The 27,745-nt window shown below is 38.8% G+C and overlaps 1 protein-coding gene across 1 annotated transcript in view; it reads left to right on the top strand.

The window, feature by feature from the left end:
• Positions 1 to 4,089: 4,089 nt before the first annotated feature.
• LOC103605215 (neurexin-3-like) overlaps positions 4,090 to 27,745 on the top strand; it is a 32,595-nt gene continuing 8,939 nt past the window's right edge. The window contains exons 1-5 of the mRNA XM_008589800.1: positions 4,090 to 4,138; positions 8,485 to 8,604; positions 16,318 to 16,699; positions 17,485 to 17,675; positions 18,535 to 18,708. Coding sequence (XP_008588022.1) covers positions 4,090 to 4,138; positions 8,485 to 8,604; positions 16,318 to 16,699; positions 17,485 to 17,675; positions 18,535 to 18,708 — 916 coding nt within the window. The remainder of the gene's footprint in view (positions 4,139 to 8,484; positions 8,605 to 16,317; positions 16,700 to 17,484; positions 17,676 to 18,534; positions 18,709 to 27,745) is intronic.

Genomic DNA, 27,745 nt, shown 5'->3' with positions numbered 1-27,745 from the left:
TTTTTGTCTTTTGTCTTTTTCCGTGTCCGGCAACGGATCGCAACCCTCAGTGTTGCCCCCGTACCGGACCGGGGACCGGCAACGGGATCGCAACCCTCGGCGTTGCTCCCGCGCCTCGCTCAGCCAGCGAGCGGGAACCGGTCTGTATGTAACCGGTCTGTATGTGGGATCCGAACCCTCGGGCGGGAGTGCCGCTGCGCTTCCCAAGCGGCGCACTTATCCAGTGCGCCACCGGGCCGGCCCTGTACATGTTACTTTTATTCCTCCATCAGTATCCCAGAAAGCTGCATTTTCTTCTGGCCAGGAAAAAAACATATTTAAAAGAAAAATTAGTGACTTTATTTTATTTATATCTGCTGCCTGCTGTCTTTCAGCTCCAAATTTGTGTAATTCTCCCTACTGCCAAAGTGCTCCCTTTCTTTTTTTCCTCTACCCTCGATAAATTTGATCTCATTTATTTATTCATCCATTTCTATGTATTCAATGTACTGTATTTATTTATCATTTATTACTGTATTGGGAACCTTCCTGAATTAGTCCAACCCATCCTATTGCTAAAATATAGTTTGTAACTCTCTTCTGCTTCCTTTCCATTTCTTCTCTCTCCCTCCACTTATCTGTTAATTTGTCTATTTATTTTGCTCAGTTCTATTTATTCATTTACTATTTTTCTAATACATTGAGCACTTACTTGATGCAAGTTACTATGCTTAGTTGTTGGGGATTATGAAGGTAGCATATTCTCCCTCAAAGGGCATAGATTTGAATGCAAAAGTGTGTGTGTGTGCATGTATGTATCTGCAATATAAGGGGCAGAGTGATCAGTTGCAAAATAAAAGTATATCTGAATTACTGGAGAAATGAACACTCCCAGCTGGGAGGGCCAGGAGAGGCTCAGAAGAGATGAACGGAGATAGAAAGGTTGTGAAAGTAATGAAGGCAGGCTAATGTGAGATGTCTTTTGCCTTCCTTAATTCATAATCAAAGCTAAATATTAATCATTAAGCTTAATTTACTAGACCTTTCAATTCATAATTGAATATCTATTTTTTATTCTGCTTTTTATGACTAAGGGTCAATTCAGAAGAAAAGAGACTTAAGTTGGCAATTTATTAAGGGGTGGTTGGGGAGCAGGTTCCAGGGCATGCCTGGTTACAATCTCTTTAGCTCAATCTTCTCCGGCTTCAAAATCTGTCTTTAGTGCTAAACAGTAAGATCCTATAGTCAGAAAGACCCTAAAACACTATAATATCTTAAATCATCAAAAATAAGTGTAATTTGTATCAATAATACTATGACAAAAGTGAGAGAATTTCTAATATATTTTATAAAGTTTTAAAAAACAAGAATAGGGCCGGCCCGGTGGCGCACTGGATAGTGTGCCGCTTGGGAAGCGCGGCGGCGCTCCCGCCCGAGGGTTCGGATCCCACATACAGACCGGTTCCCGCTCACTGGCTGAGCGAGGCGCGGGAGCAACACTGAGGGTTGCAATCCTGTTGCCGGTCCCCGGTCCGGAACGGGGGTAACACTGAGGGTTGCGATCCGTTGCTGGACACGGAAAAAGACAAAAAAGACAAAAAAAAACCAAGAATAGAATCAATATCCACAGAAAGATCTTTTTGCCTTCCCCTGAGCAAATTACCCTCATCTCTGGAAAAGTAGCTTCATGGAAAGAGATTATCACAAGAAATATTGAGACTGTCCTCAGCTCACCACTGCTGAGCAATGCTGTAAATTTATGGCTTAGGGCAGAGGTTTGGTGGTAAATTAGGGGCAAGATTCTGTCTCATCCTTCGTGGTGTCATTTGTTCTTTGGGGATGTATCTGCTCCAAACTCATTCCATCTCAAAATTGAGATGCTCCATTCTCTTAGCTAAGATGCATGAGTTCATTTTACACTGTGATCACATTTTAGAGACCCTATTGAATGGGCTGCCAGTGTTTGCTTTGTAATGTTAAGGACACTCCTTGTTCCAGTCCTAAAGCATGGGCTACAGAACATAACTGAGGCCATGCAGGAAAAATGAAAGGAAGGAAGGAAGGGGAAGGGGAAGGAAGGAAGAAGGAAAGAAGGAAGGAAGGAGGGAGGGAAGGAAGGAAGGAGGGAGGGAGGGAGGGAGGGAAGGAAGGAAGGAAGGAAGGAAGGAAGGAAGGAAGGAAGGAAGGAAGGAAGGAAGGAAGGAAGGAAGGAAGGAAGGAAGGAAGGAAGGAAGGATGACAAATAGCAGCAACCTAATAATCTTGCATCATCAGTAGACAGTGGTAGCCTAAGGAACAAATTAACACTTTACTAAAAAAATCAGGCAACAGTGAACTTTGATTCGCACTTCTAGCAGCAGGAAGCTGCCAGGAGCTGGTATCAAGTGTGACTGATGCTAGGTAGGAAAGACACAAGAACAGCCCCTGGCTAATAGGATCAACTGGGTCTTACTTATTATGGAATCTTTCCCTTTTCTGTTGAGGCTGCCCCCATTTACCCAGGTTCTCAGACCAAAAGCTTGGAGTCAACACTGATTTCTCTTTCCCTCTCCTATTCCTAATTCACCTCCCAAACCAGTCTCCAAGTCCTGTTGATCCCACCCCTAGATTACATCCCAAATCTCTCCACTTCCATTTCTACTGCTACCTCCTCAATCTAAGTCACTTTCATCTCCTGCCTTTAACAGATTCCTGATATTTCTCCTTGGTTTCATTATTGGCCTCTTTTGGTCCAGTGTGCCCATAGGAACCAGAGTAATTTTTAAAACATAAATCAGATCATATGATCTCCCTGTTTAAAACCTTCCAAGAGCTTCCATTTGTATTTAGAACAAACAGCATTGAGGTTCTGTACCATGTCATCAGGGCATCATGTGATCTGCCATCTTCTCTCCTACCACTCTCTTCCATGGGTACAAGCTCCAGCCCTTGTGGGCTTCTCTTTTGTCCTCCAACATGACAAACTCATTCTGGGCATCTGCTCTTGCTGTCACCCTGCCTCAGATATTTGCACGGTTGGCTCCTTCACAAATGCACCTCGTGAGAGAAGCTGTCTCTGACCATCTCACTTAGGAGCTTTCCACCCAACTAGATACTCAGGGCAAGAATAGAGAAGTCGCCTTAGAGAGGCCTTCCTGGAACATTCTGTAAAGTAGCTGATCCTTTAACCCCATTCACCACCCCAATGATATTCATCTAGTTACCCTGTTTTATTTTCTTTATAGAACTCTCAACCCTATCTAAAATTATCTAATACTCCCAATTTGTTTACTGCCCTTCAGATTCCCTCACCCCAAACTAGACTGTAAGATTTATAAGGGCAGGGACCTTTTTTATCTTATCTTATTATCCTCTACACCGAGTGTGGTGTCTGGTTCCATCCTGATGCTCAGTTAACATTTGTTAAATATATAAATAGGTAGTCTCTGTAATACACAGCTGGAGGTGAGTAACAGCACTCTGTCAGCACCCTGGAAGAGCAGAGAAAAAGATGAGCTGTAGGGAAAGGGATGGGAGTCCATAGTTGAGCATGTTATATGGGGCGGGCTCAATGGTATGTTTGCTTATTCAAGCCTCATGAATATTGGTGGTGTTCTCAGTGGTTCTTACCTAGCAGCAGCATCTCCAGGAGGGTGCATGTGCTCTGGCTGCATAGGTGGTCACTTGTTTCTCTCACACTTCGCTGGAGATTTCCTAGTAGAAGACTTCCAGGAAGCTCCTTGTCCCTTTCACACCTGTTGTAGGAAGTACAATTGCTCTTCCTGAGACTTGGGGACTCCAGTGAGGATAAAATGATTTATTTGAGGTGTTTTGCCAAATTGGCTCAATAATAAATATTTAAAAGTTATTTTTCAATAAAAATATGTTTACAAAAGTAAAACGAACAAACAAAAACCAAAACAAAACCCCAAACCCACTGCAATCTCTGTTGGGTTATGAACCTAAAGAAAACAACCAGAACCTGAAATTTTGTGGATGGAAAATAAAATGCTTCTTTCCTATGTCCCTCCTCTTCCTTCTTTAGTCCTATTCTTCCTGGTTCCAACCCTGCTTTTACTTGCCTGACCTATTCTTTCTGCGGGGGGAATAACTGATAAAATATATGATGCTATGGGTTTAGTAGCAGCTAGCCTAACCAGAGGTGCTGGCAGAAATGAAGGTAAGTTTTCTCTTTTCGCATATCTTTGGTGTTCTTTAAATCTAACACAGTCAGTCATTTTGAGCATTTACTTATCATATCATTTACATATGTAATTAAATGCATCTTTCACTAAATCTTTCTAAAGGGGCAAATGTCATGTTTTTTATGCATTGTAGGAATTTTGATTCACGTGAAATAGTCCCAAGCAAAATCAAATTACTATTCTTTTTCCCCATTTGGGTAAAGCAAAGTGATTGTAATCCACGTATTATCTCCTTCCCCCCTTACCCCCATTCAAACCAAAAAGTTTTCAAATGTTTTCCAACCACTTTGGAAGACAATGCTCCCCACCCACTTTTGGAGACAATGTTTTATGACAGATGGAGGGAATTTCTGCTTCCTGCATATGAGCAAAACCATCTGGTTTATTTGGTTCAGTCAGAAATGTGGAAATATATTGACAAACAAACATATATCAGGGGTAACTTGTAGTTTTTTTTGGTTTTATTGCTCCTGGGGGAATAACACAGTCATGTCATATGAACAGTCTGGTTTAAAAAGAAACCTACACAGATTAAAAATAATTAAAATCTAAAGTTTACCTTGTGAAGGTATGTGCTTTTACAAATGCTCAAATACAGATTTTTACCATACACTTCCATTTCCTTTCTGCCAAAAGAGAAAAAAATCTGCTAATATTTGAGTGTCATCTTCCTCCAAGCAATCAGCAATAATTTATCTCTCAAAGAGAGCTTTTCGGCCAATGTTTCATTTTGATTTTATTATGAGTTCTGGCTGCTTAAAGAAATAGGACTTCCATGGGGTTACTGTAGAATAGGTCAAGAAAACAATCTAGTCAGTATATTTCATTCTTGGTAGCTTGTTCTCTATCCCCCAATTATCAGAGAATTAGACCATCTTCTGTGAGACAGAGCCTTACCACACCACAAAGGGATGGTGGTAAATGAGTTTGCAGCAAGGCGAGACTGAGTGGGCATTTGGGTATTACCCAAAAGATTTATTAAAAGCTCTCTCTTCTACAATAATAAACAGTTCAACACTCCACTTCTATGAACTTCTGCATCCAGGAAATCTTCATCTGTGATTTTGCTTTTTATTCCAGGCATGGGTGTCATTACCCAGGAAATTCAACTAAGAGGTGTCAGATAATTTATTAGTTTTCTCTATTTTGATCTAACAGTTATGGTCTATGCAGCCTAAAGAAAATCAAAGGAAATTTTGTGGTCAATATTTATTACTTAAACTCATAGGAAAATTGATGGTTTTGATTTTTTTTTTAAGTTTTCACCAGTTCTGTTTTAAATTCCAACTTCTAAAAAATGTTTTCTCCTTCTTCTTACTATGCGGACCATCCTTTACTTATAGCATCCTTTACTTACCAGTGCTGCTTCACTGGCTTTTTGCTTGAATGATCCAGAGAAGGTTTTCCATAGACTAGAACCTCCTGCTTTAAAAATATGACAGTTTGTGTGTTTCAACCTTCAGCTTGTGCCTGCATCTTACATTGCTTACCAATCCAGAGTCTTATGCTTGGGCTACAGATCAGATTTTCTCCTCGCCTCTATTTGCCTAGATTTCCAGCTGAGTTTAAACATCACTTTTTCTAGAGTAGGATGAGTTGACTTTTTGGCTTGATTAAGGATAAATGCCATTGACTCTTCACTTCTGGATGACTAAAGTTTTGCAAAAGCTCATGGAGATTTATTTGTTTACCACTTGCGAATGAATATTGAATAATATTCCCTGCCGTTTTAATGAAACAGATGTGAATCTTTTTTTCTATTCTTAGAGTAAGGAGAATTATTGGTGTTGGAGTTATCCAATGTAACTAAACAGCAGGGCATGAGAAATTTCAGTTATTTTTTCCCCATTTTTAATCATAGGCTATCACATTCTAAAGTTTTAGAGTCCAAACGACAGCCATATTTTGTGTTTGGATCTGACCAGCATGGATATATCAAGGGATACCATAAGAGCTGAGGAACCTGCAAAATGGTAGCATCATTTAAACACACTGGGCTGAGACAAAGCATGTTTTACAACTCTTTAGCTAATCTGACACTGACATAGCAATGTCCCCCAAATCACTATGTTTGTGTTAGTCATTCTCCCTCTTGTTTTGTCTCCAACCATAAAAATTAAGTGATGTGCCTACACTGCTTAAAGAACAGATGCCAACTTAGGGGAGACGTTCTAAATAGCCTACATTTGTGACATTTCTGCGTCCATAGTCAATATTCTCGCATCTTTCTTTACTTTCTTTGTTCTTATTGAAGCATTTGCATGTAGATGAAAGAGGATTAAAGCATTAAAAAATAAAAAGGCAGCTTTGTTTTTTCTGAGAACATCTGTTCTTGTTATAAAGTATCCACATTATGTGGTCCATTTTCTTCCAATGCCCTCACAGTTTGCTGTTGTGAAGGCAGGTGTTACATCAATCTGAGACCTGAATTAATGAGATAATGAAGACTGCAATCTAGTAAGTTGAAACGTAAGGAAAATCCTGTTATAACATATACATTTCAGATAATATTAAAGGCAAGGACTTTCACAAACTAAGAGAAGATGAGATGGTCTGTAAAATGGTTTATTGTAGAATTATTTTTTCCTGAAGATTCATTGATCTCATGGCATCACTACCCAATTTGGGGTATGTGTGGTCCAATTGGTTTCTCCACTGAATGCTCAGGATTCTTGTCAATTTGGATTTGGGCTTTGGGTACATTCTGAAAATTTTTAAATATAAATTATTTGTTGTATGCTTTATAATTAAAATAAACTTTGAAAGTCTGTTTATTTTTTAAGAGGAAAATTCCTCCAAACTTCAGCTACTACCATAACTCTTATAACCAGCAGAAAGTAGGAATGCTAATTATTCGAAATTAAAAAGTACAGTTTAAAATTACCTTGAGATCTCTACTCAGGTGATACTAATTTTTTTTTTCTTTCCTGGACAGTATGTAATATCTTCAGTCTTGGAGGTAGAAGGGGAAGAGTGGCTAGTGAAAATTATATAATAAAGCTTTAAGACTTACTTAGATAAAAATGTATTGAACTAAATTAATAGTTGCCTAAGAAATTAAACCTACGTGGACATTAGTCATTCAACAAGCACTTGTTAAAGTGTGTGCTACATACCTTGTCCTGTGCTCAATACATGTGGAAGCCAAGTATATGGTCTTCTAAAATATTTCAGATCATAATATTGGCCACTTACATATTTAATCTTCCTTTTTTTCCAAGTCATTTGCAGGGGTAGAACTTTCTGTATGTTGATTGACTAATCCAGAAATATTTCATCATCATCTTTCTGCGTGGGATTGGCTATCTACTTAGCAAAAGCAGACTTGGTCTAAGTCTTCTCTGTTCTATGCAACCTTCTTCTTCTTTTCAATTTACATCTCAGTTCAGTGAGGATACTCATTCTAAAGTAACATGACATTTCCCCTCGCACAACTGTATTGTTTTAATGCTTCATTTTCTCCTGTCTTGCCATCTTTTGCCCCTAAATGTCATCTTTCCCTCCTGCCCGATTCTTCATAGGGTGCACTTGAACTTGGGCTTAAGCATCCTGAGCATAGATCTTTTCAGACAATTTGGTTATTTATATTCATTTAGTGTTTCTCTCTACTAAACATTCTTTTGACCTCAAAAGCTTCTGTTTTGGAATTTTACATTATTTCATTTTTTAGGTCTTTGGAGGATGATGAAAAATGGGATAAGGAGGGGCCCCTCACATTCCCTTCAGGAGCATTATCTATAATGAGATTTAAACCTGGACATTATAACCATTGTGATTTTCACTATTGTGATTTCTATGGCCACTGAGTTCTGATAGGACCATGGGTTAATGGAAATGTCAAGTTAAGGGAATAAATGTTGCAGAGTTCCTTTCTCATCCAATTGGTGGATACTCCCTAAAAGCCAGACTGGTGTATTATGCCTAAATCAGCAAACGATTCTAAGAAAAAAAAAGTTATGATAAGTTTCCTATATCTTGAAGAAATTCATCTGAGTTCTAAGAGAGAAATAAATGACTACTAACCATCATTTTCTGTGGATGTTTACTTTCTGCCATTGGCATTTGAAAACCTTGTATCTATAGATAAAGAAGGGTGTTCATTTCTGTTATTACATTGTCCTTAGTATTTGAATTGAGACTTGCATTTGGGGACAGTTGTAGAGGATCCTGTTGGATCAGTGAGACTAGGATGGGTTTTGGAAGTGATGTAATTCCTTGAGTGCTACTGGGTCATGTGCACCAGTGTGGCTTTGACAACCTTGATGCCAGGAGCCCCACTTTGAGGGTTGATTCTAACTTTGGCACTTACCACCATCCTTAGGCAAAGGGCCCGAGACCCTGTACGCAGGGCAGAAGCTCAACGACAATGAGTGGCACACCGTTCGGGTGGTGCGGAGAGGAAAAAGCCTTAAGCTCACGGTGGATGACGATGTGGCTGAGGGTGAGTATGGCTGCCGCGACATTCGCCTTCCTTGTGCTCAGAGTCCTCTTGGCCATTCACTGAGCAAACGTTCTTCTCAAAACCTTCTAGTTTGCTTAATAGAAATCACAAATCTTGTGCTCTGTTGATGAACTCAGGCAAGGCTAGGAAGGTTTTCATTGCTCTGTGTAATAGAGCTTACCCACTACCATAATTACATATTCGTGGCTCCCTATCCTTGGGCACAGAGTATGTGTCTGAAGAACAGATGTTGGGTTCTGCAGACCCTTCTATTATCCAATCACTCAAAAATAACTTATCGGTCATCCTTCCATATGCCTGTCCCCTCCATCAGCAAATGAATGGGTCATTTTCTAGTAGAGGGAGATGGACAAACAAGAAATTCAGAAAATTACAGGTTAAAGTAAGTACCTGGAACAGTACATGATACCTTTAGAAAGTGCTGATTAATGTTTGGCTTAGTTAATTATTCATTTATTTAATCATTATTAATTGAGCACCTATTCTGTACCAAGCACTGTTTTAGAAGTCACCTGGAATATGGTGGTGAACAGACAGGTAAGTTCTTGGCCTGGTGGAGTTCACACTTATGAGGTCCATGAATAATTGAATAAATCCATAGATATGTAAAGGACCACTCAGAGCCCCGCACAACCAACATACATTTCCCTAGAGCTTGATACATGTCAGCAGTGTGCTAGAATTGTGGAAAACAAAAAGGAAGTACAAGAGATTATGTTTCCTCAAATAGTGGATCAACTTAGTAAATTAGATAAGATGCTGGTATTTGAAAATAAGACAAGAATTTATAATAAGATTCTAATTTGGGTGGATGAGATTATATTTGTCAATCAGAAGAGAAAATAAACACTTTGGGCTGGAGAAATCAGGAGTGGTTTATGAAGGTAGATCTCCAGCCAGAGTTAGATGGATGGGGTGTTAATTGATGAGGTCTCGGATGGAAGAGAGAGGGAACCTTCTAGTGCCATCCTACTTGCTGCCTCCGACAAGCCCACACTTCGTAATATTCCAGAACAGTACACATCTGGTAAGCAGAATTCTTGTTCATACGGGACAAGAAAACTTGGAGCAGCACAACCTGTAACGTTTTGGCGTTAGGTCTGGGCTCTGACATTAACTCTCTGCAGAATGTTGGGAAGGTTACTCACCGTCCCTGGGACTTGTCAAATAAAGTCAGTGGCCTAAGTCATCTTTTACAGTTTCTTTTGTAAATGAGACGTCAGGTTAGAGTCAGGAGCCCTGGGGTTTAATGTAATCACTGCCACTAAAATACTTTATGCCCTTGGGATAGATAGACTAAACCTCTTTTTCCTCATTTTTAAACCTGAAATTCTATTATTTCTAAGGCCCTTTCCAATGTAAGCATTCTGCAATTTGGGGGCCTATAATTTAATTTTGTATTTATGAGTCTGAGCTTTTATACTTCTGGAATCAGGAATTATAGGAAGGCACGTATGTATGCGCACAGGTGTGTATATGTATATGTGTGTATGCTGGTGTGTGTGTGTGTGTGTGTGTGTGTGTGTGTGCAGAGGACAGTCTTTGGATAGAAGAAAAGCATTAGCATATATCCGGTGCCCAGTAGGCATTAGATACTGTCTTAGCTGTCTTACACATATCAGCTCCTTTAATCTTCTATAATTCATCATAGCCTTTCCAGGCAAATGTTCTTATTGTCATTTTACAGGAGAGGCATGTGAAGTTTAGAGAGAGTTGTCTAATTAAGCTCCAAATACATGTCTGTGTGATTCCATGAAATGAAGCTGCTTGCTGTATACTTCACAATCCATCATAAGAAAATGATTTATCTTATGATATAGGAAAAATACAATGAAATAGGTCAGGGAGAGAGGGGAATACATTTCAGAAGGTAGACTCCTTCCTGTCTCCCCCCCCCCACACACACACACAAAAAAAAAAAAAACAAAAACAAATGCAAACAGAACCACAACAACCATCCAAAAGACTTCAATTACACATCAGCGTAACTTAGTAGTAGGAGGTAAGGTTACTGGTCTACATGCCTGAAGGGTAATTTAGCTTTATGAAATGAATATATAAGAGCAGATGTAACAGTGGTTACACTGTTTAAAACCCATAGTCAACCTGACTATGAACTGTTAGATGGATGAGCAGAGGCTCATCCCTTTCTAACTTATCTGGGCTTGTCCTGGTTAAGCAAAGGATGGCCCAATTCACACAATGTTTTGAATAGAAGCCACTAGGTGGTGCCCTCACCCCAATCACTCCCCACAGTGAATTCCTTTCATTTTCCTTGGAAAATATGCCCTGAGAGCATAGTCATTAAAAAAAAAAAATGCAGAACATAAGGCACTGAAAGGTATATACCCTCTCTTGGTCATTATTCTTTTACAGAAACTTTTGAATAAAGGTAATTATAAATTGTGCTTTCTCTTACCACTTATCATGAAAAAGCAGGGCTAAACCATGGAATGCTCAAGTCATCCAGTAATTTGATATTTGAAATTAATGAAACCCTTTCATTTTCAGCCTTACCCCGGTTCATTGCCGATGGAAGAATGCAGCCATAAAAATAAAGGCATTTTGGAGAGGACAAGAACTATTTTGCTTATGAACTATAACCTCGGATTGCTTTTTACAGTGATCAGGAGTTGGGGAATTTTAATTTTAGTTCACAGAAGTCATCAAATCAGGCAGTGAAACTAAAATATCACACAGTCCCCAGGTTATTAAGTAGTGTCTTGTTGGCTTATTTAGTAATAATCTTTTTCATGCTGTTTAGGTCTCCCAGTGTGCCAAATTTTCAGCTAGTTTGTAGAAACAGTGCAAAGAATAGGTTGGACTCAAAAGAAATCAGAAGCAAAGAAAGAAATATTTCTCAACCTGGTGCTTTACATTTATTGTAATATCATTGTATTCTTGGAAAAGTATTAAGTTCAGTTGACAGTTATTAAGGATTGATTGATTGATTGAGCTAAATTTCTACTATTAAGAATAAATTAAAAGAATGCCTCACTTGGGTTACGCTCCTCAGAAATTGGGGCCTAATGTTGCATGAACCACCCACTCCATTTCTTGCTAGTACAGAAATTCACCCTGTTTTCAATTTCAATTCTCTGGTCCATGTTGACTTCTCCCTCCCTTCGTCCTACACAGCACATACAGCAACACGCTGTAAAAAACAATTACCTAAAGTTTTGCATTTAAAACTTCTTTCTCATATTAAGAAGGGTTGGAAATGTTAGATTAAAGAAAATGAAGTGTAGTTCTTCATTGCAAGACTTATTAAGAATTTTTAATAAGCTAATGTACACTGCTAATTATTGATAAGCATGCAGTATTTGCCGACTTATTTGGCTCCAGAATTTTTTTTTTTAATAAGGAATTTCATAGCACACTTTTGAAAAATGTTGTTATCATCGAGAAAAGAATGTGGGACCAATGGATCTGGAGAATTGTGGACAAAATGTGAGAACCCTTTACTGAGACTCTATAAGCCTTTATTTTCTTAATGTCTCTCCCTGTGTCTGGGAAAAATGCGAGGCCGTTGCTTCCTCTTAGCCTTTCCCATTGTATTTTTCCTAAGCTCTTAGTGTTGGTCAGGAACCTCATGTGCAGAAACAGTGATGATCCAAAGTCTGACCCTAAAGCAAAAGTCTCAAGAATCCCTCCCCAGATGTTAGAGATGCCTTCTGCGCTCAGGCCCCTCTGCTAAACAGTGCAGGACATATAGAAGACACAAGAATGGTCTCTACTTCAAAAGAGTTTGCAATCTAATAAAAGAGAGAAAATTAAAAAATAAGTGAAATAGCCAGAAAATAATTAAAGCATTTCAAAGAAAGGAAAAAGAATGCTAATTTATAACAGCTAGCAGTTCAAGCCCTAGGTACTATTCTAAGTTCTTTATCTGTATTGGTGTATTTAACCCTGATAACTGCATACACTATTTCACAGATGGAAAACTGAGGCATGGAAAAGTTGAGTAACTCCCCCAAGGTAATTCAGGTAAGAAGCTGTGGAGCTGGAATGCAAACTCAGGCAGTAGAGCCTCAGAGTCTACATGCTCCTCCATTGTATGCTACTGCCTCGTGGGAAGTTACAGCTTGGATCCAGCCAAAATTTTCCATAGGTTTATGTTCTTCATCACTCCAAGGGTTGGTCAGCAGACAGCTCGTTGGCCGTCAGTGGAATATGGAAGCGAATCTGTGAATGCGAGCCAAGGCAGCAAGGCTGCTTTAGTGAGGGTTCCGAGTATATTACCTATAAGTTAGACGGAATGACATGATACTTGGCCATTGGGAAGAAGTGTGAACTTATTACAAAGGCGTCTGCATGGAAATTTCACCGGTTAAATTCTACCTACTGCTTTTCTTGGGCAACAGTGTGAGAAATTAATCAAGCCTTTTTTCCAAAGACAGTAGAATACACACAAAACAAACAAACAAACAAACAAACAAGCAAAACGATGTAGGCTTTGGAATTAGTACGTCTGGATTCAGTTTGGGGGTCTACTATATTTACCACCTGTATGCACTTTGATTGCATTGCTTAACCTCTAAGCTAAATGTCCTCTCCTCTAAAGCAAGATAACGATTCCTATCTACAACTTTATTGTGATAATGACATTTGATGGTGGTTATTGCAGTGCTTAGCATAGTGCCTGCCATATAGGGAGCACTCAGTAGTCTTGGTTTTTCCTTATTATCTTTCTCCCATGTTACTTGTCTTTCCTCTGAAATTTGAAAGCAGTTGCTGTGAGGTATGTATGTATATTTTCCCATTAAGTGGAAAGGAACGAAGTTTCGTCTGCAAACAGCATTCAGAGGTGACGAGTAACAGGGTTCCCAGCTATATTGATAGGATAACATACAGATTTAATTTTTTTGTTTTATTTGGTTGGTACAGTTTTCAAACTTTAAGCAATCTCTTTCATACTTTTCCCAGGTGCCATAGCAATATTTATTTATTTATTTTTTTTGGAATCTCCATCCACAGGGGAGTGAGTTCTTTTAGCATATAGTGAAGCCAATTTCTTTTCTAATTTGGACCCAGGTCACCTTCACCCACTCCCCTCCCCATCTTTTAGTGAAGCTGTGCTCTGAATCATCCTAAACGCTAACTCAGTCTGTTCCTGGGCTAAGCCCTTAAATTCCATTGTTAGCTTCTCTTCTCTTACCCAAGTCCTGGCTCAGTCTCTCTTCTATCTCAAGCAACCCCTTACATATTTTTTTTTCTTTATAGAATTGATTTTCAGGTGAGTAGAATTTCCTAACCCTTCAATCGTGGAGGTCAATTTATCCACAATTTCTCTAAAATCTCCAAGTTGACTTCAAAATTGTCTCTTCAGATTCCTTTTGGAGCCCCAGTTTTTACCAGGGATCACTCATTCTCATTTTTTAGTACTCACTGTAGACTTAAAAAAAAAAAGAATATGAGAATTATCATGACTATCAGCATCACCATAGTTCAGTTCCTCTGTCCCCATGAAGATTGGCTGTGACTTCACCCTCACCACCCCTGCCATTCTCCAGCCCTTGTAGGAACAGCTGTAGCCAAATTGGCATTGGGTGTTTATTACAGCAAGTGAATTTAGGTTATGTTATTTTGCATTTTTATGACCGGTCCAATCTTAAATACTAAGTAATTTTATACAGTAATTCTTTTTCCTAGTTATTCAATTATTAGATTTATGTTGCTATTCTTTTTCCTAGTTATTCAATTATTAGATTTATGTTGCTTTTTGATTTTTGTTCTACTATAATTTTACATTTAACTTAACCAACATCATTATTTTATTTTCGCTTCTATTAAGAGAATGATTTGTCACTAGCTGTCAAAACACCACACAGAAGTTCATAAAATGCAAATCAGATTTTTGTGCTTATGAGCAAATCTTTGGATTAGGTATGAGTTTGCTCCCAAAGAGATGAAATCAATATTGAGCATCAAAGGGTGTGATCTGGTTGAATCTTCCACATAATGAAGTTTAAAGGACTCAAGAAAATATACTCCCCCTGCCCCCTTTTTTGGACATGAGTTCTGAGCCAATAAAGAAAAACAATGCAAGGCAGGTGGAAATCAAATATCATTTTTATTAGTGATAACCTGATGTTAATAAATATGGCTTACCTGTAGTGAACTTCAGAATTAGACAGAACTGCCCACTTGAATGCTAATTCAAGGCTAGGAAGCAAGCCTTTCTCCTGTAACAGCCATGCTGGGGATGAGTGGAGTAGAATGGGTGTTTGCTGAAGACAGCTTGCTCCCCCAGAGAGGGACAGGAAGCTCAGGGGCTGAGATGCACACACAGTTCCTCTTTGCAGATTATTCTCAGTATTTCAGATACTGTCACTCTTTTTCTTTTGCAAAATTGTAAAATAGGGGTAAAGAGATGCTATCAGCGTCTTGTATTAACATAGAGGGTAAACAACAGGAGAAGGCAGAAAGAGGGAACTCCCCTTCCCCCTCCCTGTACCACTGGCATTAGAACCTGGTTTTAATGAAAGGTTGAAATAGTTAATTTGTGTCAGCTGAGGATCTTTCAGTTGCAAATAGCAGACACACAACTCAAAAGCTTTCAGCATGAAAGGGAGTCTATTACCACATAGTTTTTAAAAGTCCAGAGTTGTCTGGCTTGATCCAGACCCTCCAATGACATCAGCACAGAGCAACTTTCTCTCCACTTCCTGATTGACTTCTGGATCCGGTGGTCTCCTCAGGCAGCCCAATCCCTCCGGTTATTGCAGGGCCTCCAGAAGCTCTAGGCTTTCTTACCCCTTCTGCAAGACTTGCTTGCAAAGAATGCCTCTTTCAAAAGTGTGACTACCAAAGCCGTGGAGCAGAGCATTACTGGATTAGCTTGGGATGTTGTTAATCCAGGGGTTCTAACAGTGGTTCCTAGATCAGCCACATAAGTATCACCTTGGAACTCATCAGAAAATTGTAGATTCTTAGGCCTCATTCCAGATTGTTGAATCATAAACTTTGAAGGTGGGGCCTTAGCCTTTCAGGTAATTCTGTTGCATGTAAAAGTTTGAGGACTACTTTTTTAATCCTTAGAGCAAAATCTGTGTTTAAGGGGATAAAATAAATTGAGTAGTCCAGCCCTGGATAGCTTGATTAGGGTCAGATTCATGCAGTCCAGATGTTTAAAGGTCAAGTGAGGAAAGCAGCTTCCCAAAGAAAAATTGTGTTATTATCAGATAAAGCAACAGTTAATGGGCAGGTAAAATCAACAGAGGTTCTACAACAGAATCTTTTCCACAATTACTAGGTGGTGAGTTATTACAGGAAGAAATATCTGGTAGTGAATGCCTAAGCTTATTTGTTGTGTCTTTACAAGGGCAACAAAGATTTTTATTCTTACAGTGTGTATTAGTACCCAATTGTTTTTCTGATTGGTGAAAACCAATAGTTTTATCCTTTAACTTGGGTTACCCATGATCTCACATTTTTCTTTTTGTAATGGGACATTCTTCAGCTTCATGAAAACATAGGATGCCAGGCATGTAACTTGGGCTGGGCCAGTACTCAGCTCCTGACTGAGGCCAAGTCATGTGGATACTATATTGAGTATTTTGCTTTTTGACACTGATTCAAGAACAGTGAATACTTTTTGTTGGAACAAATTGCACCTAAAACACATAGTAAGGGTGCTATGACAAAATATGGTAACTCCTCCTGTTTGTACTTCATTTATGAATTTCATAGGTACCATGGTGGGAGACCACACCCGCTTGGAGTTCCACAATATCGAAACTGGTATCATGACTGAGAAACGCTACATCTCTGTTGTCCCATCCAGTTTCATTGGCCACTTGCAGAGCCTCATGTTTAATGGCCTGCTCTACATTGACTTGTGCAAAAATGGTGACATTGATTACTGTGAACTGAAGGCTCGTTTTGGACTGAGGAACATCATTGCTGACCCCGTCACCTTCAAGACCAAGAGCAGCTACCTGAGCCTTGCCACGCTTCAGGCCTACACCTCCATGCACCTCTTCTTCCAGTTCAAGACCACCTCAGCTGATGGCTTCATTCTCTTCAACAGCGGTGATGGCAATGACTTCATTGCCGTTGAGCTAGTCAAGGGGTAAGTAGAAGTGATCACATAATTTATGCTGGATATCTTCACTCAAGCCTTACATAAAATATGGATGTGAAAATAATTGTCCATTCTATTCCTAACCCTCTATTCCTAATACATGCTAGCATCCTGACTGATGAAAAAAGATCTAAAAAATGAGTAGGGCTGGAAAGGAGAGAGATTCATGAGTTTATTTAAAGATATGTCACCAACTTTACACTATCACTAATTCAACTTTTTACTATGAAATGTAGTTCTTTAAAACTATAGCAAAAAAGATTATTTTTGCAAAAGGGGGCTATAGGGTGTATTTCCTCTATTTCTGGAGTGATACTAACAGCAACCACCAAATTTTTACCAAGAAATTAAATATTGATATTTTAATCTCTGCCAATAGCTCACATATGCAAATTTTTAAAAAGCTGTCCTTTCTTCAAGACATTTTACTACCATGTATTAGAAAATAGTCAAAACAAAAACAAAAACAAAATTCCATGATTGACTGAGTCTAAATGTCACCCCCTAGTGTTTTGTAGTGTAACACCCGCACTATTTAGGCTCTGGATAGTATTACTAGGTTTAGTCAAAGAAATCGACTGTATGAATATGGAATTAAAGTGATGTACGATAGAATACGATGTGGCTATTCTTGTAACTGTAAATCAACCTTTAATTATTCCTGCATTATACCGGCATGGGGGATTCAAAGCCTCCTCTGTAGGCTACACATACATTGCCATTAGACCACTTCAGGTAATCTCAAGTGATCGGGTGGTTGTCGTCTGTCATAGGTACATACACTACGTGTTTGACCTTGGAAATGGCCCCAATGTGATCAAAGGCAACAGTGACCGCCCCCTGAATGACAACCAGTGGCACAATGTCGTCATCACTAGGGACAACAGTAACACCCACAGCTTGAAAGTGGACACCAAAGTGGTCACTCAGGTTATCAATGGTGCCAAAAATCTGGATTTGAAAGGTAAACCTTTAAAAAAGTTTATTTCTTTTAGAGTATTTCATACAATAGAATAGCTGTTTCCAGAAGAAAACAAGTTAGGGGTGCCTCACATTTTTGATACATCATGCATATATTATTTAATAATGTTAATTATGCCATAATGCAATTTATTCAGTTTTTACTTAGCTTCTCAAGAAATGGTTTGTTTTTTCTGATAACCTCAGGAATGTCTCACTGCGGGGGCTGAGGGGTGAGGTTATAAATATCAAAATGCGGGAGGGGCCACATAGAAAAGAATGTGGGCTTTGGAATTTCGGCTGAATCATTTATGCCTGGGTGACCTTGGTACAACTTCTTAGCCTTGTTCAGCTTATGTGTGTGTGTGTGTGTGTATACATGCACACAATATATATGTGTGTGTGTATATATTATATATATATATATATATATATATATATACACTATGTGTATAAACACACAATATATATGTGTACATATATATATATATATTTCAAAATAAGGATAATTGTTACTCCTTTTATAGGTTATTAGCAGTTTTGATGGAATAAAACCTTGGTAAAACAAGCACATAAAAAGCACTCAATAAGTGATTCTTTTGTTGAAAATGTTGTTAATCTTTATTTCATCTTTGGTGCTTAAAGTTTATGAGATGATGTATATATGAATGATACATAAGAAATATTAGTTTCCTCTTTTTACAATTTAGAAACCCTGGTAATTATTTTGTTTTGGCTGTTCCCCCCTCCTGCCCTGACTGTATCATCATTGTCTAATGAATAGCCTCACAGTCATTGGCTTTACTTGGCATGGTTGCCATATCCTTTATTCATTCTCTCTGGCTACCCACTTTCCTTTCCAGGCGACCTCTACATGGCTGGTCTGGCCCAAGGCATGTACAGCAACCTCCCAAAGCTTGTGGCCTCCCGGGATGGCTTTCAGGGCTGTCTGGCATCCGTGGACTTGAATGGGCGCCTGCCAGACCTCATCAATGATGCTCTTCATCGGAGTGGACAGATCGAGCGTGGCTGTGAAGGTGACCTTTTTTTTTTTTTTTTTTTTTTTAAGATACAGCCTTGTTGCAAGTACTAAGCCTCTTTGCTGCCTCTGCCAGTGCCTCCCTCCCTGGTTTACCAGTCCTCTCTCATTTCCATTTGTCACCTGACAATTCATCACTGTCAGTGTTCTCTTGCCACTGGTTGAGTATGTTAAGACATACTGCCACAGGCTCCAGGCATGTATGTGGGCAAGTGTTTTCTGAGTATCACATACTTGCCAGTGAAGAACCTTCCCTGGCACTGACATCAGGCTTCTCCAATTTGTGCCCTTGCTTCCAGAATGGCTAAAAGGGCATCAGAGACTTTTATTTACATTTTAACACATGGTGATGGGCAAACCAGTGACTTTATATGGGTGTCACCATTAATAAAATGTTTTGCCAATAGCAACTGCATTATTTAATGCAAATCTAGCAGGAGATAGGGAAATGATGTCAGAATGTCATGATGATAAAAGGGAACTAACATTTATTGAGTATTTACTAGATATCAGGCATTGTTAGACAGTCCCTTGGTATGGTGTAATGGAATATTGTGGGCTTTGATATTAGAAAGACCTGGATTCAGGTCCACAGAGTAGCTTTTGTTAGCTTTGTGACACTTGGCAAGTACTTAACCTCTCTAAGCTACATCTTTTTCAACTGTAAAATGAGGCAATAAGACTTACCTTGGAAGGTAAGTAAATTAGACATATATATAAAATGCCCGATATATACTAGGTACCCAATAAATTGTGGGATTATTGTTTACAAATATTACTTCATGTGAGACATCTAATAAGATTGCATGCCTGCCATGCAGCACAATAAACCATGCTCAGCCTATTTCTGTAGATGATCCACTAAACCTTGATACTAACTAAACTTTACAGGTCTTCTGGAATCCAACAGTTCTTTACAAAAAAATACAATCTAGTTTTAGCCGGCAGACGGCAGCAGTGTACACATTCAGCTTTCCCTAGCAGACTTGGGTTCGCTGAAAAGGTGACTCTGCCTAACCTGAGAGGCAAAGAGGTTGCCTGACCAGTCACCAGGATCCATGTATTCTTTTCTTTGGCTGAGCCTTATGGTCCTTTGTGCAACATATTGTGTTTTCTTGTATCACTTGTTAATTTACCATATCAAACCTGTTCATTCATCTTCTGTGTTCAACTTCATGTATCTGTCTTGTTTTTTACCAGCTACTGTCTGGGTTTGCTCACCACAATGCACATTTTTATGAAAGCTTCTCATTAGCTTCTCAGGCTGAGTTGTAGTTATGGAAGTTGTTTCCCTTTGCCTAAGAGTCAGTTTCTTGTGTTGCGCTAGTAACAAGACTAAACATCCCTATAACACATTCTGTTTTTCCTTTAGCCAGAAATATTTCTCAAATTCTGTTGGCCAAATATTGTTTGTGTGTGTGTGTATGGTGGGATAGGAGGTTGGGAATCGCCAAGAATTTAAAGTAACCGCTTTGCTTTCTTCTTGAAATGCATAATTTCATTTAGCTCAAGAATTTTTGTCTTCTCATTGACCTGCTCTTAGTTCTTTGGGTCGTTAAAGGGCAATCCTGGGATAGACTCAGCTTTTGAAATTGAATTGAGTATCTTAGTTTAAAAGATTGTGGAATGATAATAATTCCAGTTATCCTGAAATAATTAATCACATCATGTTAAATCACAATATAAAAGCACATGTTTAAAAGCATAGGGAATCTTAAGATACTGAATATTTTTATGATGCCATCAGTTTTTCAGATCTAAAAGTTAAGGAATTACCTATTGAGCTTTATAGCAATGCTGCCCAATAGAAATAGAATGTAAGTCACGTATGTAATTTCAATTTTCCTAGTAGCTACATTGGAAAAAAGTATAAAATAACAGGTCAAATTAACTTTAATTTTATAATGTATTTAATTTAACTCATTATATCCAAAATATTGTTTCAGCATGCAATTGCTATTAAATTATCAATAGGATATTTTACATTCCTTTTATCATATTAAGCCTTCAAAATTGATTGTGTGTTTTATACTTGTGACACACCTCAATCCAGATTACACACGTTTACAGTGCTCAATAGCCATGTGTGTCAACGGCTACTGCAATGAAAGCACAGGTCTATAGAGTAGGAAAAGCAGGTGTACATAAGTAAAGCTACAGTATTAAATTAAAAGGAGGTGTAGACTAACTTTTATAAGAGTAAGCTAAAATGTACAGTATAAAGGGGGAATGGACCCCAGTTAAGAGAGCTTTAAGAGAAGCAAACGGAAGTTGCCCATCATATTGGGGAAATGTCCCTATCCCTTCCTACCTCTCTTTGTGCAGTTTGGCATGACTCATCACAGCATTATGGTGGGTTCTGGCCTTGCTCTGAGTATGTGTGATTGCTCAAAGCCGGATATTGTAACCTGATGGCTCTACCATCTGAATCTATGGAAGTCCCATAGGCCTAATGACACAGCACTCTATTGCCATGGAGATAATTGTGATGGTTCCCATCGAACTTTACTTCTGCCCTGCTGGGTGGGATGAAGTGGTGGATGAGTGCCAAGGGAAGAAGGTCCTTGTTGATTGTACACAAATGGCTTAGATAATTAGCCTAAGTGGCCAGGAAAAATGACCAAAAAGTAGGTTAAGGCATAAATTACTGTCATTGGAAGTTTGTAAGAGATCCCAGGAGCTTTTTAGGGTTCTGTGAAAATGAAATTGTAAAAAATGCTGGGGAGAAAATGAAGAGCACAAAACCTTGGAGAGATGGCAAAAAGGTGTCATTCCCATTCTGAATACCTTGTGAATTACAGGTCACCCTCAGAGAAGTCTTTTGGGTACTAGGCAGTGTGGGAACCATAGGAAATAGAACACATTTCTTGATTTTTCATTTCGACATATAGAATATTAAACAGGGGATGAAGTTTTATTACTAAGAACTAAGACCTGGATCTCCTCAAGATGTGTTTTATTCTCACATATCTAGAATACACCAGCCAGGATACATTATTTGTTTTTGTCAAAGTCATTGACAATGACACTTCATGATCTCTAAGTAGTAAATGTGTTACTCTCCCTATTATATATGACCCATGGCAACAGATAAAATAAAAGGCAAAAGAGTCCAAAATTATTTTTAAAACATCTTAATCCACTACTGGTTGGCTCTCAATTGTTGATAGCAAAAACAAAAAAGAAAAATTCTTGAACCAGGTTTTGATTTTATGTCTTTAATATATGCATAGTGTATTATTTAGAAACTAAGTGTGATTTCTGGATGACTCCTATTCAACACTTAACTGTGACTTGCCACCTCTCAATTTGGGCTAGGATTTTAAAAAAAAATAATGCCTGATTTAATACTTGGCTGGCAAATATCTCTTTCTACTTGAGGCCAGTTTTGCTGCTGACCCCGAGGCATCATCAGCTTGAAATGCTGTTCCACAATTGCAGATGGTAAACATCTGAGAGAAACACATGTGCTTCATTTTGAGACTGGCATGAATAAATAAAAAAGACATTGGTTCAGTGCCTTTTTGCCCACAGCCATTTGGATTTGGCTGTATTTTTATAACTTAAACAAATTGAGCTGGCTGTTGTTCCCAAATCATCTTGGTACAAATGCCCAATTCTGGTTCCACGTACCTTGGTGGCATTTGCAGGAGGGTTCAAGGGCACACCCAAGTGAGTCTTCCATGCTCAAGTTCTAAATGTTCAGAATTGTTTTGGTGGGCTCCCTCTGATTGTGCACACATGTCTTTCAGCCTGGCCATGCACCACCCTTATTTCTGGGCCCTATGCCATGGTTGGCTGTGTGGATGTGGGGAGGATCATATTGCCCATTGCTTGTGCTTTGTCAAGTCCAATGTTTCCCTGCCCCTGCTCTGCTGACTTGGCTCTGAGGAGGCCTGCTCCACCCCAGTCTGTGCGCATCCCCCGTCTGTATGTCTCCCATCTGTGCTGTCTCTGGTGAATCTGTAGAGCATTTCAATTGTCTGTTTGAGTGATGTTGGTTATGCAGATTGCATTTTCATTTCTGTAATGTTACCCTGGTTTACTCGACCTCTTACTAACCTCTGGTTACTGTTTTCGCTTTTTCTGTTTTTTTGCTAACAAAGTTGCGTTGACCAAAGCTGATCTGCAAGGTAGAGAAGGCTCTGTTCCCATTACCACTTTGGACTGAAAGATGCACTGTGTGACCCTTGGTATTTTTTTCTTGAGAGGTCTTCAAGTTGTTACACCTCTTGGACAGCAGCAATCGTGGGGAGGGGGCTGAATCCTGTGTTCTTCTGAAAGGGTGATAGAAAACCCTGATCAATGCACAAAAAATACCTATAAAGAGGAGACCTCATGGGGATAGGAACATGATTTCATTTTGGGGGGCACCAAAGAGGTTTGACAGCATCCTATACACAAACACATTAATTCAGTCTGGAAATGGTTAACTCTTCTCCAAGCAGTTGCTATAGAGGGGCTGGCTGCTTTCAATTTAGTTACTATAGATAGAAACAGCACTTGAAAGAAGAAGAAAAAGAGCCAGTTAAGATCTTAATTTATTATTTTCTGGGTCAGGCAGGTCACTTTTTAGAACAGGACATTTAAATGCTTAGGTCTTATGAAAGAGTAAATGATATTTCATTTTCTCTTAACTCATTTTAAAGAAACATGTTTAGGCATTTGGGAAATATTAACGTCATTAAAATGTTCTAGAGATTTGTATTTCCTATTGGGGATTTTGGTTGAGCACTTTAATGTTCTGTCTTGTGATCTAAGGGAAAAAGTACTCTTGGGGAAGAAGAGGATCTGTCAGTTTTATCCTGAATATCCTATAAAATGCCTGCCTGCGAAATGTCAGTGAATAGCTGCTGCAGAAACTGCTGCTTCTGCCATTCAAAGAGGCACCTTACAAAGTCAGTAATGGCCCAGTGGTCCTGTCATGTCAGGCTGCTTTGACTCAGAATAGCAAGGGACGAAGAGGCATTTTAGATACCTTTTGGCTGATGGTCAAGCCAGGGACTGTGCCTCAGATACCCCTGTAGAGTTTGCAATCAGCAAAAATTGTTAGAAGTGGTTAAGGCAAAGGTAGCTTTAACAAAGTTAATTTTCATCTAAAAGATCATTTACTTTACTGTGACTTACTTGTTATAGGTCGTGTAGGTAACCATTTTAAGCATTTATATCTCAGGAGGACTTCAACTAATAAGGTCTCTCTCAAGCCATTTTACTGTAACTCTTTTTTCTTCATTTCTTCTTAACAGTTTCACATATATTCCAATATATACTACAATTAATGAAAAGTAAAGAACATATACTAGGTTATTACTTTGAAGTCCAAGGAAGCTCTATAATAGCTTTCAATTTCAAAGCATGTAGGGCCCTTTTTATAATACTGTTGTTTTATGCATTAAATTCAAATGTCAAAAAAAGGTCCAGTGCATATTACTCTCTAAATGGTGGGGAGAGAGAAGGGAGTGAGATTCAATCTACGATGTGAGACAATCCAAGGTTGCTGAGGCTCCTTAGCACCAGATTTAGTAGGTAAAACTAGATAACTACATCTCCTTCTTGCCTTTACTTTTCTTCAGGGTAAGAACTATAAGGATTTTGAATCCCTAGAACCTAGCACAAGGTCTCTCACATAGGGACTCCATACCTGGAAAAATAATCTCTAAGTTTCCATCCAAAGGAAAAATGGTTTGTAGGAATCATACAAATAAGAGATTGATATCCGTGTCTACTGTAAAGTGTTTACCAAAATGTATATACAGATTTAGGGACAGAATACTTTGGGGTATATTAATTTTTCCCTTTATAGAAGCAGTCTAGTCATCAGCATGGTTTTAAAGTTATTACTCCATTGACACGAACTTTCTTCCATTCTTGTAATGACTTGACAGTCTCTTTGTGGCAGGAGCTTTTATTTTTTGTACTTATTTTGGGTCATCTTACTCTTTCCTTGTATTATGGAAAATGAGCTTTAAGATGCAAATGCTTTTAGTTTTTGGTTTCCTGACACTAGGATATGGACTGTTATTCATAGTTGGCTTTTTCAGCTACTACCTGTGGGCACAAAGAGTAGTGATTACCATTAAGTGCAGAAGGGCAGTAAAAACATACAACAAAGAGATGAGGCAGTCTGAAACGCAGAGGCAAATGTACTCAGAAGAAAATATAATGATGAGGTACAGGAAGTGGCACAATGAATCTGGATGAGTCAACATTGAATCCTCTTGTCATTGCATTGTTGGGGTGATTTTTTATTTAATTTTTTTTAATTCCCTAGTGATCGTGTTGTTCAATTTAACAGAAACTAAGTATCAGCCACCCCTATGTATCAGGTACTCAACTAGGTATTAGGGATGCAGATGACATGCGCTTCTCTGATTTCAGTGAAATCAGTAGATCAGCTGGTAATCACAATGCAGAATGAAAACTGCTCTCCTAGAGATGTGCATCACTCTGTGTGAGCTGGAGAAGTGTGGCTGGACATGTGGGGTAAGGGTGGTCAGGGTGGGTGCTCAGGGCTTAGCTTCTCAGGTGGAGTTTGAGCGAGTCTGAAGGACAAGTATGCTTTAGATGGATGAGTGGTAGAAGGACATGTAACAGCTTGGCTAGGTTGGGGACCTACAAGAAGCTCAATTTGACTGCAATAATGTGCACATGGAAATATGATAGAAGATGAAACTGGAGCCATAGGATGACGTAGGATGAAGACAGGTGATCACAGACTCTGTGTAAGGAGTTGGACTTTACCCAAGGATGCTGTAAGGAGGATAGATTTGGGTTAGGTTTCATTTGATCAAGACTACTCTGACACCAGGGTGGAGAAGGGTCAGAAGGACAGGAACTGATAGCAGAGAACAGAGTCGGTAGCGAAGCAGCATATTCCAAGTCAAAGTCAAGAGGCATGCTCCCGATGCCTGTTACTTTACTTAGCCAAGGAGATAAACAAGTTTTCCTCTCAGAGGAAACCTTGAAGAGCTGGGACAAAAAGGAGCTCTTTCTACTGTTTGCTCTGCCTACATCCATACTACTATTCTCGTTCATGGCAGGTAGGTTTACTCATTATCATAAAAGATGTCAAGGAAGAACTTCATCAGCTGCCCTTGGTTTCAGGCCAGACACTTCACATCTCTCTGGGTTGGGAGAGGGTGTGGGAGCTGTCCATGGTGCTCCCCTGAGGCACATGCGAGATGCTGCATTGCTGTGAAGTTCACTCTTTGTATCAGGGTCCCTTGGATAGAATGGATAGAATGACAATTTCTAAAGAACATTCAGAAGTGATTTCCTAATTCTTTTTTTGTTTGTTTGTTTTCGAGAAGGGTATCATTAGAGAAGGGGAAAGAAAAAAGATTCCCTAAACCTTGTTTACTTAAGAAAGGAGCTGCAAAATTATAAAATTAATATTAACTTTAACCTATTGGAAGTGAGACAGATGACATAAACTAAGAGGAATGAAAGAACATCTCTTTATTGGGTTAGGTGATTAATTAGAATATATTTTCCTCACTTTTCATTATAAGTCCCCTTAGCAAGTTTTATTTCTATAGTTGATTATCTTCTTTTCTAGAAATGTAAGTTGCTCCTCTGCCCAGATTGTGGGCAGGTGGGTTGAGGAACTAGGATTGATTTTATCTAGGTGCTAAGTGCTGGCTATTTTGAGAAAGTCAGTTAATGTATTGGGTTTGAATGCTGTGAAAACCTGAGGATTCTTTCAAGCCATTTTAGATGAAAGTTGGTATCAGCCAAACAACTTTACTAGGTAAAGGAAATTTTAATTCTCCGACTTTCTCTACCATGAAGAATATAGTTCCTCACCTCATTTCCTTCAAAGCTGAGGGCTGTCTCACATTCTCTGTTGTATTTTATGTGATGAAATGTATCACTTGACCCAACAGAAATCAGTTCCTCAAAAATGTTTTGCATTACGAGAAATAATAAGAGAAACAGGAATTAAACTTAACTCCTTACCTATGTAGAAATGGGAGGAGAGAACCTGATTTTCCTCTCCATCAGTACTGATAATACCCTTTAGTGAGAGTTTACCTGGTGTAGGCACATTTTGAGGACTTGGCATGTTATATCTCCATTAAGAACATGACCTTACATAGTAGATATTGTTATCCTGTTTTATTGATGACTTTATAGGCTTTGCATATGTTATCTCATTTAGATCTCACACCATGTTAGATAGTAACAATTTATATTCCCATTATACAAATGGGGAAATTGAGTTTCAGAGTTTAGGTAGCCAGCTCAAGGTCACATTTCTAGTAAGTGATAAAATTGGATGTTAAAGCCCATGCCCTTTTCTCTACTATGCCATATAGTACGAGTTTGGATTTGTCTATTTCCAAAGCAGAAACAGTACACAGATGACCAGAGAGTATGTAAGATAGTCATGCCTTCAAGGAAAAAAACATGATCTTGAGAATATTTCCACCCTTAGGTCTCTCTGACCAAACAATAGTATAATAACATGTACTTCTCTAGCTTTGCTGTGTCTTCAATAAAATGGGACCTAGAATATTCACTTCTCAGTCAACTGTCTATGGAGAAAGACACATGACATGTTTAAGAGATCATTGCTTTCTTATTTTAAAATTGAATATAAGTAAATTGGGTTTCTTCCAGTTAAAAAGGATATATTTTATGTTGTCTATTAATGAGTGTCTTCAGAAAAGTCAAGAGGACCCAACACTGTAAATTTAGAAATACTCTTGAGATGTATGGAAGTAGATTTGCCGAGAGACCGAGACACATATGCAGCTAAGTTGGTAGGCTATCCTTATTACCAAGAATATTCTCTGTATTAGGGTTTGCCAGAGAAAGAACAGCCAATCGGAGTTATATATATGTATATATTTATACACACACACACACACATATATATATATATACACATACAGAGAGAGAGAGAGAGAGAGAGAGAGAGAGAGAGAGAGAGAGATTTATTATAAGAATTTACCCACAAACACACACACACAAAAAAAAAAAACCGGGGGGGGGGGGGGGGGGAAGAAGATATAACAACTATACTTTTTTTG

This window comes from Galeopterus variegatus, unplaced genomic scaffold (assembly GCF_000696425.1).
Source record: "Galeopterus variegatus unplaced genomic scaffold, G_variegatus-3.0.2 Scaffold5659, whole genome shotgun sequence".
Lineage (NCBI taxonomy): Eukaryota > Metazoa > Chordata > Mammalia > Dermoptera > Cynocephalidae > Galeopterus > Galeopterus variegatus.
Note: the sequence above shows the minus strand (reverse complement) of the source record. Positions and strands in the feature narration are given on the sequence as shown.